General features: G+C 36.7%; 1 protein-coding gene across 1 annotated transcript; it reads left to right on the top strand.

Annotated features, from left to right (window-relative positions):
- The first annotated feature begins 1,038 nt into the window (after positions 1-1,038).
- LOC139126972 (SID1 transmembrane family member 1-like) lies at positions 1,039-12,507 on the top strand. The gene is made up of 8 exons (XM_070692889.1): positions 1,039-1,243; positions 3,070-3,200; positions 4,342-4,491; positions 4,803-4,848; positions 6,849-6,947; positions 11,329-11,412; positions 11,889-11,985; positions 12,491-12,507. Exons 1-8 carry the CDS (start codon positions 1,127-1,129, stop codon positions 12,505-12,507), a joined length of 741 nt encoding a protein of 246 aa, XP_070548990.1. The 5' UTR covers positions 1,039-1,126.
- Positions 12,508-13,576: the final 1,069 nt, after the last annotated feature.

Here is a 13,576-nt window from a genome sequence, read left to right as displayed (position 1 = left end):
TGACCAATCCACTCAATATATTATGATTTGATATTTTTGACGAAGTACTTTATCGGCCATATTTTGCCTTCTCTTTTTGGCGGGGATTTCAAAATTACGGAAAGTCAGAAGGGGGGGCACTTGAAGACATTGCGAGTTTGTTAGAGGGGGTATTCGAAAAAATCTGAGAACTTTTTTGGGAATCTCCCGCCCCCCCCCCTCCAGAGGTGTTTGTGAATGCAGCCTTATATTGTGTTTTTATGTTGTTGAGTAACAAATATACAAGAGGTTTTGAAATTCCAAAGCTCATTACAGTGCTCTCATAACAACCATTCTGGGGCCCACACCACCAGTTCCATGGCAAACAAGCAGATGATGACAGCTAAAGTCCCTAACTAACAGGAAAGCATGGCTGATAATAGTGCCTAACGGGGCGGGGCGGGGTAGGGCTGGTGAGGGTTTTATTTGCCCATTGACTACCCATGCACGAATGAATTCTGGAATACAATTATTCCCAACATGAAATTCAGCAAGTTAGGCCTTGTCATAAGCATAAATGTAATCGATTACAATCCCTCTACCAAAAAGTAGACCGATCTCACCAGCATTGCTAAAGAAAAAAATACATGGAGGTACATCACGGGAAGCGATATAGTGTTTATAACACTTTGTAAATATTCGCACTTCACAGCATATCAATAATTTTGTAAGCATTATGTGAACATTGAAGAATATGACTCTCGAAGTTAATCGGACCGTCAGTAAAAGTGTAATAAATTTGAAATAAATAATTGATAAACAAATAAATAAATAAATAAATAAATAATAAATAAATAAATAAATAAATAAATAAATAAATAAAATAATAAAATTAATTCATTCATTAATTCATTCATTCATTAAAGCTGTACTGCTAAAATTTGTATATGAACAAGCTTCATTTTTACGATCACTAATGGATATCCAAACCATTTGATAAGCACACAAATCCTGACAATTGCATATATGATATGGAAGATCGGAGCAGTCATTATTGTTTCGGTTACTTCGACAGATGGAACTGAAGTCATCACGTTGGTGTGCAATTGCACGTTTTCTTTTGTTTGTGTTGCTCGGCGACGCCATTTTGATCCAACCATCTTGGACTATGAAGTTTCCGCCGGTGAAACCCACATATAATCAGCTTGACACTCTGTACCAGAGTACTGTCACAGCAGGTCAAATGAGAGAGTATAGATTCCAAGTGAGTGGCGGCGTGAACAAGGTGAGGAAAAAAGGCGCAGTTCCCAATTCTTACTATTAGTTTATGGTAATTTTGAAAAATTCGTTACAAATACTCATAGTTTGTTTAAGAGACCTAGACGATCTACTTTTCCATTGAGGAGATCTTGTTACCAGTAGAATTGAGTCTTGACCTAGATGCCATTGCATTGGTAACATATGCAAAGATACGTAACAGAATATCGCCAGCTTATTCATGTTTCCTGTTTATTTCCATTGATTTACTACTTGACAACGATGTCGATAAAAATAGATCTATAATCGGAAACATTTACCATGCTTTACATTTCCCTTCAAATGGGTCAGATAGTCGTGGAATCTATAAAGACATGTATAAGCATTATTTATGAATTTAAATGAGATGTAAACAGTTGAATGTCTGAATAGCGTTATATTAAATTCATGGTATTTTCGATGTTTTGATATCCTAATACTGATAAGCTAGTCATCAGCATGGTTGCCTGTGAAAGCGGTGAAAACGCTAGCCTTGCTAGAGGACCCAAGATAATTCAAACTTCGGCTTGATTAATATAACAGAAATCATTGTGTCTTTTGGTAAGGTTTGTGATCATGCGCATGTTCGCTCTGATTAGATTGTTATACTTTGAAGCCATTAGAGTGAAAAGGTGTTCGCAGGGTGTTCGCAAGTATTTTGGAAGCCGGAGGCCAGAGGACGGGGCAAGAGAGTATATCGTTTACGTAAAGTGGGCTGGAAAATTTGTGTGTTTAACTTTCACAGCGGGCAACTTAGAAAAACCGAAGGACAAACATCGTCGGATGCGGGAACGTCTAAGATAAACAACACTTCGGCAACTTGTTAAGCTAGCAAAATCTGTATTCATAGAAATACGTTGTTGTCAGTCAAATTTATTAGATTGTTCGGTAAAATAAAAAAAAAAAAAAGAATACCAACGAACCAGAGAAATGCCACATTAAAGTGGGACGATATCATGTTCTGATGATAGTGCAGTGGCGAACTTTCATCATTGAAATGACTGTCGTCTGTTTGGTTCTTACGGTGAGAAGAGTGGCACATTTGAGTGTCTGAAGTAGCAAGGGGAAATTTTGCTGAAGCTTGAGTTTCAAATCGTAAGGGAAAAACAGTTGTGAACAGCTTTTGCTTTACCCTTCATAATTTTATTTTGTCCAAAACTTTTTGTAAAGTCATATCTACACTTTAAAATACTGAAAACATCTTTTGTAATAATTTCTTAAAATGGGCTGGTTGTCACCCCTAAATTAGTCGAGTTTAGGAGAGTTCAACTGTCGATTTTATTGCGTTTACGAACTTTCATTTTGAGTTTGAGATCGCACACAATATAGTTTGTTTTCGTTGGAGTGTTTCACTTATCAACTGAAATATCTATGATCTACACACAACAAAGGTATTGAGTTGCATACACATTGTAGGCATTGTTTGGCTTGCCCACGGTCATGTCGCTGATAGTTGTGTTTCATGAAGCAGCTAGAGAAAAACCTAGTTTGAACCTAATTGACATTTTAAAAGAGTAAAGTACTTTTGTATATCCACTAAAAAATGACACCGTAGTCAGCAAATGCGTTGATATCTAATGAGCTGGTACAATTGACATGGGTGCTCTCAAACGTTAAGTCATGTCCTGCTGTGCCTTTTAACCTGATAACCCAATATGTCATACCTATTCCAATATTCAATGCTTACCTGACGCTTTCCGTATGTGTAACATTGACTTATGGCCGACCTTCAGCGATGTTGTATTTCACAAGACAATTCGCAGCTGAATGATCAGCTGTCATACAATACAGTCGCCATGTCTCTTTGTTTTATAGATGGTTGCTGTTCGTGTAAATGTCAGTAGCAGTAACGCTCAAGAGACGTATCCTGTGATGTTTGTCGTCATCCAGCAGAAAGGCGTCATCTCATGGGAATTACCTTTGGAAGTTGCGTCATCGTTTTATAAGTATGTTAACAGTTGTCGAGTAGAAGATATTTTAACAAATGAGGTGTTCTGTCCAGTCTTGTTTATCCTAAAACTCAATGAATGGAATTTTCATCTTGGACCCCAAGAAAGTTAAACATTGAAGCGACCCTTGTAATTTCCATTTTGCACTCTCACTGAGTATTAGTGTATTTGTACCCTTACATTGATATCGAGGGCCTTGGAGCGAGCAAAGCGTCTGTAGCTGATTTTCTGGTTTCAAATTTGAATCCTTTAATAGGTAGGGATCTAGACATTGCCATTGTCTTTCAGTCTGGAAATAATAAGGATATTTCTTTACACTTGGCTTTTTATATTTGAAGAAACAAGTGAATTGATGGCCAAGTGTTGAAAATGCATGGTTTTGTATATTGAGAACAACAATAAAGTTACACAGTCAAGATCTATAGCAGTTCTCTTTTAGCAATTGGTCGTGCCAGTTTAATGCGATATTTTTCATATTGACACCTTTTAAAGGCCCTTTTTCAAAGTTTTTTGTCGTATTGAGTCTTCTGCAAATGTGTCAAGAAAATAGCGGAATTAAAAAGACATGTTCTTGCATATCTGCAAACACGTGGAATGAAGCACTACTCACGGCAGTCCCCTACGTATATTACATTCTAGGAAGACGAAAGATAAAGAGCAGTGAGCTATCTTTTTTTATATGGAATTGAGCTGAATATGATCATTCCTTTCACACAAATATCCGTGTTATAATTTCTTTCAAGTTGTCAAGTATTCATTTTTGAAATACAATTTCCAGTAGAATGGAAACGAAGCGATGTGTTTACCGGTACGCATTGGAATCTGAGTAGGGTATTGTGAATGCATTAAACGGGGTTTCGTATGCGACCAATCATAATACGATGCAGACTGTGCACTAAAAACGCGAGCCCTTTTAAATTTGAATACCGATATTTACGTAAATAGTGTTTTCTGGAAGCAAGGTCACCTTTTGCTTTTTAGGCTTTGTGATATTCAAACACTAAAGACTTCGTTCAAACTACAGAAGTCACTCTTCCTTGTCTGACAATTACCGATAAGAGCGGTTAGGCTCAAGCATATCTCAGACACATCACTCCACTACACTATTAGATTAGATTATTATTTATTTGGATTTCAGCCAAAGATACGACACCATTGCCCGCACACTGTGTCCGATGGATTTTGGTGACAAAGAAGTTAGTAATTTGGTAATCAGAGTCACGTGTATTTCGCCATCGGATACTGCATATCGTCTGATTGTTAGTACCATCAACGATTTTGAAATAAAGTAAGTCAGATGTGTATACGATATCATATTCAATCAAACAAGGTGGTTTTGACTGTTATCATTTTGCGAGCAATGTCTTTCAGAAGAATTTATACGATTTTGAAGAAATCGATGTAAATCCTCTAATTTTTACTCAATTAATGAATGTACGTATATGAATTTACATCACGCAAAATGTTGATTTTGACCCAGGGCGCATATCCATGCAATGTGAATAATATGCTGAGTTCCCCTGTCACCTAACATATAATGCTATAAAGAAAAATCAAAATTCACAGGTTTCGCTTCATGTGTACGCTTTGACGTTGCAGATTGTCTGCCAACCACACTGTGATAGCAACGCCTTCACAACCGCAGGTGAGTTAAAATAGCGCATGGCAATATAGTTTGGTTTTTGCTAGTGCATATCTGTGAATGCCTGTTTGCCCTTAGTAAGGAATCTCATTATAATGGGTAAGAGTTACTGTAGGAAATCACAAGTATTTCTGAACTTGCACTCAATCGGTGGAGGTGTTCAGACAAGTTTCTGCCAAAAGCTAAAACCGCATCGATCCATGAGGGGGTAATATGATGTATTGATTTACTAATACCCAGTGCTGTAAAAAAAACGTTGCTTACATGTTGTGTCATCTCGGCGATTTATTTTTGTTTCAATATGCAAATTTTGAGAGCGAAGCATGAACCAGTTTTGACGTATACTGCTTTAGGCCTTATACATTAGTAAAGTCCATTGTTTCTCTACTGTCGTATGATTTTTCACAGTTACAGAATCGGAAGATAACGTCAGCACTAAAATTTGTAGAGTTTCTTGATTGGCAAATCAGGTGTTTGTAGGGATTTGACAGCTAAAACACACACATTCTAAGTAAAAATGAAGGTGACCGTTCTCGAATTTGATGGACTCAAAAAGTCTAGTCAAAACATAGGTAGGCAAGTACATCATACACGATGAACACGTTTATCAGTAGGAGTATATCATCAGAACCACAGAAGATAATTTTTTGCTTAGTTGGCTATAGCGCCTTACGTAAAATGTTTACACAATACAGCACTAATCACACAAACTTCTTGTGGGTGCAACTATTTACTCATTTTCTCCCTACAAGCACAAAACGCCGTATTTTTGACGATGTCCGTACGGCTGGGTTTTTTTTCTACCATTACGAATGAAAACAATAATATCGTTTATCAGACTGGTATGGTCTAATGGTCTAAGGGGCAGGTTAACCTTGGATCAGTACCAGAAATGACATTTATGAAACTTAACGCCATTTCTTATTTACCTAGTAACAAAGATTTTATTTCCAAGTGGGGACGTAAACACCCATTCTTTGACCAACTACCTCTATGATCTCTGTGTTAAAGTTGCATATCCGTCTGAGGAGCAAAAACGCAAAGTTTATAAAGCATACGTTTAAAGTAATGCTTGAAAAGAGTGATTTCAGTCTTATAAGCATATTAACTGAGAGTAAGGATTCATCTCATCTCCAATATCAAGGCACTTATTGAAGAATCAAGTACACTTCATACTTGACAAAATAAGTTATTAATAACTAACGCCTTGCATTATGATCACTTGTATTCTACTGTTTCCTGTAGTTAACAGATGGTAAAATCTGAAATAATATTGCAAAGCAACAAATAATAAAAAATGTACCCTTGTCATGTTAACCCATTTTGTACAAATACCTTTTAACGTACCATGCAGACAGCTGCGCAATTGCCAAATTTTCCGCATCAGCGTCTCTAGAATTAATCTCAGGAAACACTCTCCAATTTTAAGATGTTCAAATACTATTAATGGAACTTTAAAAAATCATCCAAATATTGATTTATTTAATTCTACTTGCACCTTTCGGCATGCGCTGCAGGATGCATGTTTTTACTAGTTTCCTTGATTGTTGTTTTTAACTTTGTGTTAGTTATGATTGTGATGTAATTTTTTATATTTTTGCGTATAGTTTTCTTTTTTATATGTTCAGTTTAATATATTTCCAGGGTGCCTGCAAATGGGCTTTATGCCCGTTGGTCTACCTAAATAAATAAATGAATAAATTATTGAAATAATCTTATAAACATTTAATTGACCTCTATACTTAAAATTAGAGTGAAGGTGGACCGAAGGTATTCCTTTATTAACTGAAAAGTAAAACCACTAAAACTATAAGAAAATTAGAAACGCAAAATTGAAGTCTTCACTCTGAAAACTTTCCAAAGATTGAAAGCTGGGGGAGGAAGAGAGGAGTTGTATTATCTTCAACCGGGCATGCAACTGACACATTCGACATTACAATACAAATAGTGGCTCTAACACCTGGAATTCTTTTTGTATTGCTTTCACATCCCCTTTATTGCAGTATTACCACTTTAAGTTTACCGATGGCATTGATGCGGTTCAAGTCCAAGGACATTCCAAGGATAAGATCTGTGCCACCATATCTGTTCAAAAAGCAACGGTAAAGCAATAGCCTGACATTGCGATAGCCTGGCATTGCCATAAACAAAGTCTGTATCCCTTCTCTTCCGTCAAGAACTATGTATTCCTTAGTAACATTCCTCCCTGACCCCTCCCATCAGCCTTTCGATGATTAAGTCAATGATTCTTTAAGCATGTTAAAGTTTTGTATTAATACATAACTCGGTAGAAACTATTTTGTGTATATCATCTATCTAATATTATTATAACCATCTATCTATCTATCTATCTATCTATCTATCTATCTATCTATCTATCTATCTATCTATCTATCTATCTATCTATCTATCTATCTATCTATCTATCTATCTATCTATCTATCTATCTATCTATCTATCTATCTATCTATCTATCTATCTATCTATCTATCTATCTATCTATCTTATCTATCTATCTTCTCTATCTATCTATCTATCTATCTATCTATCTATCTATCTATCTATCTATCTATCTATCTGTCTGTCTGTCTGTCTGTCTTTTGTAAACTTGTAAACACACATATTAAAGCTGCAAGCAGCTTCAGGGGGCCCAAGCATTTAAAAGCAGTGGGAAAATGTACTAGAGTGATAATTCATAAACGTAGCCAAGATGTGATGTTTGCATATTTAGTAAGGAAGAGAATGCAGCACGATAAGGTCTTCGATCATACATATGAAAGGTATAGCACTTGTGGTTACCTATTTATAGGCATGTATGCATATTGGAGGGCAAAGGTCATCGGGGTCATGTGACTCAAAAAATGGTATTCCATAGTTATCCCTTTTTACCAAAAATCAGACTTCTATCGCTATTGATCAGCCCATAATCAGGTATGCACATATTTAATGAGTGAAAAGATGTGCCATCATAAAGTCTCCCCATCATACCAAGTATGAAGAGGGTAGCACTTGTGGTTACTGAGTTATGGATATATAAGTATATATGAGCACTTGTGGTTACTGAGTTATGGATATATGTATATATGAGGTCAAAGGTCATCGGGTTCATGTGACATTTTGTCTCAGAAAATTTAGTCCATACTTATCCCTATGTACCGAAGATCAGACGTCGATCACTATTTGCAAGCCCAGAATTAGATCTGCACATAATTAATGAGGTACAGGATGTGCCATTATAAAGTTTCCCATCATACCAAATATGAACCAGGTAGCACTTGTGGTTACTGAGTTATGACATATATGTATATATGAGGTCAAAGGTCACCGAGGTCATGTGACGTTTTGTCAAAAAAATTATATTCCATAGTTATCCCTCTGACCTCTATCCGTAATGGTCAGCTCAGAATTAGATATGCACATAATTAATGAGGTACAAGATGTGCCATCATAAAGTCTCCAATCACTGAGTTATGGACATATGTGTATATTTGAGGTCAAAGGTCATGGGGTCATGAGACGTTTTGTCAAAAAACAATGTTTTCCAATCATCATTACCAAAAATCAGACCTCTATCTCTATTGGTCAGTCCAGAATTAGATCTGCACATGATTAATGAGGTTCAAGATGTGTCATCATAAAGTCTCCAATCATACCAAATATGAAGCGGGTAGCACTTGTGGTTACTGAGTTATGGACATATGTGTATATTTGTGGTAAAAGATCATCGCGGTCATGTGTGATGTTTTGTCAAAAAATTGTTTTCCAAAGTTATCCCTATGTTCCAAAAATCAGACCTCTATCTCTAATGGTCAGCCCAGAATTAGATATGCACATAATAAATGAGGTACAAGATGAGCCATATCCATTGCCATACCATTGCCATACCTTAGCTGCATAGGTATAGCATGGGTCAAAGGTCATTGAAAAATGTGAAAATATTGCTTTAAAAATCTTCTTCTCTAAATCCAAATGGCCTATGACCTTGAAATACGGCAATAAGGAGCCTTGACCTATGGTCTACAAATGTTGTTAACAGTACTTTAATTGATTTATTTTTATGCAAATAAGATGAATTTAAAAGATTCAATTGAAGATAACTGCTGGGTCATGTGACCAGTGGGCATGGTAACAAAGTAAAGAAGTATTGTCTTTGAGTTTTACCTATGTGTAAAATTGCAAGTCATTTGGTGCAATGGTTTTTGAACGGGCGCTTGCAAGTCATTTGGTGCAATGGTTTTTGAACGGGAGCCATTATATGTGAGAGTAGGTCAAAGGCCATTCAAGGTCAACCGAAATTGTGGAAATTTTTTTTGCCCCATTCTTATCCCTATGAAGCAAGAACAAACCTGTAGCCCCTGTAGTTCCTGAGATACATTAATTTTGCATAATTAATTAGTTACAGAAAAATATCAATTTAATCTCTTAAAAATCTTCTTCTCAAAAACGGCAAGGTCAATGAACCTGAAATTTGGCATATGGCATCTCAGTACTATGTTTTGCAAAAGTTGTTCAGGCGTTTTGATTGGTCAAGTTAGGTAGAATAGAACATTTTAATCCAAGATTGCAGCCAGGTTACATGACCGACTGTATTGACAGAGTCTTGTGCACTAGAACTCAGTGAACTTAATAAGCCCTGAAAGTTTGAAAAGGCTGGGTGCAACTGTTTTGGAGTTCTGGGATGGCAAAAAAAGGGCTCATAGTTACTATTATTATGGGATTTGCAGGTAACCATATATTTTATGCAAAATCCAATATGGCGGCCAAACTGCTCGACCGATCGTAATGCCTTTCACAAACTTTAAAGTGCTTACAGTTAGGGAGATATTAGTAAAATTTCAGTTAATCAGTATTTTGGTTTTGCAAAAGAAGATTTTTAATGATTAAATTGTCATTTTCACAAATTCAACATTGCAACCAAATCACGCAACAGATCCACATGTCTTTAGCAAAGTTAAAAGACACTACTCTAAAGATGACATGAGTAAAATTTTAGCTCAATCGGCGTGTTAGTTCTGGAGAAATAGAAATTTAAAGATTAAATATTGAATTTCGGAAAATCCAAGATGGCGGCCGAACGATGTGACCGATCAAAATGTCTTTCACAAACATAAAAAGAGATCACACGAAAGATGACATGAGTAAAATTTCAGCTCAATCGGTATGTTGGTTCTGGAGAAGAAGATTTTTTAAGATTAAATTGCTATTTTTCGAAAATCCAATATGGCAGCCAAACCATGCGACCGATCAAAATGTCTTTCACAAACTTGAAAGGGATCACACTAAGGATGACATGAGTTAAATTATAGCTCAATCAGTGTGTTGGTTCTGGAGAATAAGATTTTTGAAGATTAAATTGGTATTTTTAGATAATCAAATATGGCGGCCAAATCACGCAACTGATCCAAATGCTGTTTGCAAACTAGAAAGAAATAACCCTAAGGATGACATGAGTAAAATTTCAACCCAATCGGTGTTTTGGTTCAGGAGAAGAAGAAATTTACAGATTAAGTATGGATTTTTGGAAAATCCAAGATCCAAACCATGTGACTGATCAAAATGCCTTTCGCAAACTTGAAAGATATCACACGAAGGATGACAGAAATCAAATTTCAGCTCAATCGGTTTGTTGGTTCTGGAGAAGAAAATTTTTATTAACGATTAAATGGATATTTTTCGAATATGGCAGCCAAAGTCACGTGACCGCACGCAATTTTATTTGCATAATCTGAAGACCTTAGGTCATGCTTGCTATACAAAAAATTTCAAATGACTAGACCCCTTGGTCAGCAGGAAAAGCCATTTGTAAATTTTTGGAAAAATAGAATATGGCCGCCAGGTAACATGACCAATCGAAATTTGTATACCCAGGTGCATGAGTACTCATAGGTACCTATTACCCCTGCAAGTTGGGGAAGTTTTTTTAAGGTGTTTGAGATCTAGGGTGATAAAAAAGTTACAGAAGAAGAAGAAGAAGAAGAGTATTGAACTCCAGTAAAACCAATAGGGGCCCAACCGCAGGCTGGGCCCCTAAATATTGAACCCCTACAAATACAATAGGGGCCCAAGCCCCCTATGGGGCTTGGGCCCCTAATTAAAAATAGGCGCATATATATATATATATATATATATATATATATATATATATATATATATATATATATATATATATATATAATGTATACAATGTGCCCTCCCGGTTATCACCATAATGGCTTTATGGCAACCTCTGATCTTGGGCACAGAGAGTACGGTTCCAATAGAGAGAGAAAAAATATATATTATATATATTTTTTTTCTCAATAGCAAAACGATGTGTTACAAGTTCATCAACAATCAAAAATACTTTTGGACCAAACAACTTGGCTTGGTATTGTCTATCAATAAAGTAAGATATATATATATATATATATATATATATATATATATATATATATATATATATATATATATATATATATATATATACTTTTTGTACGATTTTAGTGCCCTGTGTTTGACTTACTGCGTAGTGTTGAGTTTATCGGGAAGCACCAGACCTTAACGACAACGTCATCAATAATCGTGCAGGTCAGTTTTATTCATGTTTGCATATATGGTTGAAGTTTCCGTATGCTTCTTACAAAAATCGTCACCAGAGCGGGTCTTTCGCAAGGCAAGTAGTAAAAATGTTGAAAGAACAGAATGGTGGTACAATATGTTTCTAGAGTATGTCTACGAGATACATCAACAATATAAATTTATGATATAAATTTTAATAAGGTCATTGGCACCTACAGTATACACATGATCACTGCTGATGTATTCAGAACAGAATGAGAGAATCATATCCTATCAAGGGAAATTCTTAAATAAGCTGTTTACGTAAAAGTCTCATTACTTCTACACTGTATGACATATCTCCCATATAGTTGTGATATGGCATCTTATGAACAAAAATATAAACATATAAAGCTTCTAATTAAAGTCGATAAGAACACAACCCATTCTATTGTACTAATCAGACAATAGTCTAACCGATCGGATCGAAATTATTATTTCTTCAGAAACGTGATTTTACTGACTTCTTCATCGTTCTGGTGGTACATCCAATCGACACAGAATGCAGTGAATTAAATCAAGGCGTATCCATAGGAGAAGAAGGTAAAATACCAATAAAAGTTAAGCGATATGTATGTATGTATGTATGTATGTATGTATGTATGTATGTATGTATGTATGTATGTATGTATGTATCTATGCATGTATGTATGTATGTATGTATGTATGTATGTATGTATGTATGTATGTATCTATGTATCTATGTATCTATGTATCTATGTATCTATATATATGTATGTGGGGTGGCTGGATCAATGGATGGATGAATCTATTGTTTGATGGGTGGGTGGATGGATTAATGGATGGGTGGACTGATGGTTGGATGGATGGACGGACGGACGGACGGATGGATAGATAGATGGATGGATGGATGGAAGGATAGATGGGCGGACGGACAGACGCGTGTACGTGCGTACATGTTAATGTAGGAATGAACGTTCGTATACATGCATCGTCCGCATCAACCTCCACTACTCCACCACCACTATCATCATCATCATCATCATTTAAGTTATCACACATTTGCCTCATCATTGACGAATATTAGCTCATAATAATTTATGAGAACCTGTTAGGCTACTTATGACTACAAGCGAATTGTCGTTGTAAATGACCACAATATTCTTTTACATGTTTTGCACTTTCTGTTTTCATGCAGAATTTCCCCCTGTCGAATATAAGGTGGATAGAATGAAAAGTGTAACAATCAATATCATACCAACAGCATCAAGTAAGTGATTTTCCATGCGTTGTCACGATTTTGCTCGATGACAACAAATCTCGTTTGGGTGGAAAGACGATTATAGCGTTTAGGGCATGGTGGCATTTCAAGTGTTATCATACTAGTATACCTAGATTCATGCGCCCGTGTAAAGCTATGGGGGAAAGCGCCCTCACGTTTGTGCATTTTTTGCGTATCACGCCCTGGCCAGGTGCCCAAATTTGGATGAACGCGTCGAATTCCTGGACTACTTATGTATTTAGAACGTTTTTCTGTAAACAACAATGGTTCTACTCCGGAATAAAAAGGACGCGATGCGTTCTACAGACTCAGTACGCCCAAATAATCACGTGATGCCGGTACAAACAAGCCCACATGTGTACTAACGGGTATGGAAATACACGTACGTCTATGCGCGTTTGCGCACATGGCTTTGTTTGTACCGTGGTCGATTCGAATTCCGGGTTTGGCCTATTCGTGGGATTCAAAGTTATAGTCAGGCACGCACTGCGTCCAAATAGGCAATTGCGTGCATTCCTGAACGACCCCCATTCTGGTTACTTCGCACGTTGCTATCCGCAAACGTTGCGCTCATACTCAAATCCAGCGCAAGATTAGGAAAACGTCTGCTCGCTCCGATCATAATGATGACATCGGTTGATATTTCTGGATTATAGTGAAATCCAGTGTTTACTAAGTGCGTGCTTGTTAGTCCCCGCGGACGAAGTCCGGCGGGGACTTATAGATTGGGTCCCGTCCGTGTGTCCGTCCGTCCGTCCGTCCGTCATCAACAGTTTCTCAGACACTGCTAAACTAATTTTGTTCAAACTTGGCACAAAGGCATAGCACTATGACCTACAGATGCACGTTGATTTATTTTGTGATACGATCCAATATGGGCGCGAGGCGGCC

Source organism: Ptychodera flava, unplaced genomic scaffold (assembly GCF_041260155.1).
Source record: "Ptychodera flava strain L36383 unplaced genomic scaffold, AS_Pfla_20210202 Scaffold_28__1_contigs__length_4768798_pilon, whole genome shotgun sequence".
NCBI lineage: Eukaryota > Metazoa > Hemichordata > Enteropneusta > Ptychoderidae > Ptychodera > Ptychodera flava.
This window is presented reverse-complemented; position numbering and strand designations above follow the sequence as displayed.

Coding starts and splice junctions, on each gene's coding strand:
- LOC139126972 (XM_070692889.1), top strand. CDS start 1,127: ATGAAGTTTCCGCCGGTGAAACCCACATATAATCAGCTTGACACTCTG. Junction 3,201..4,341: donor GTTGCGTCATCGTTTTATAA/GTATGTTAACAG, acceptor TTTGGATTTCAG/CCAAAGATACGACACCATTG. Junction 6,948..11,328: donor TATCTGTTCAAAAAGCAACG/GTAAAGCAATAG, acceptor GTACGATTTTAG/TGCCCTGTGTTTGACTTACT.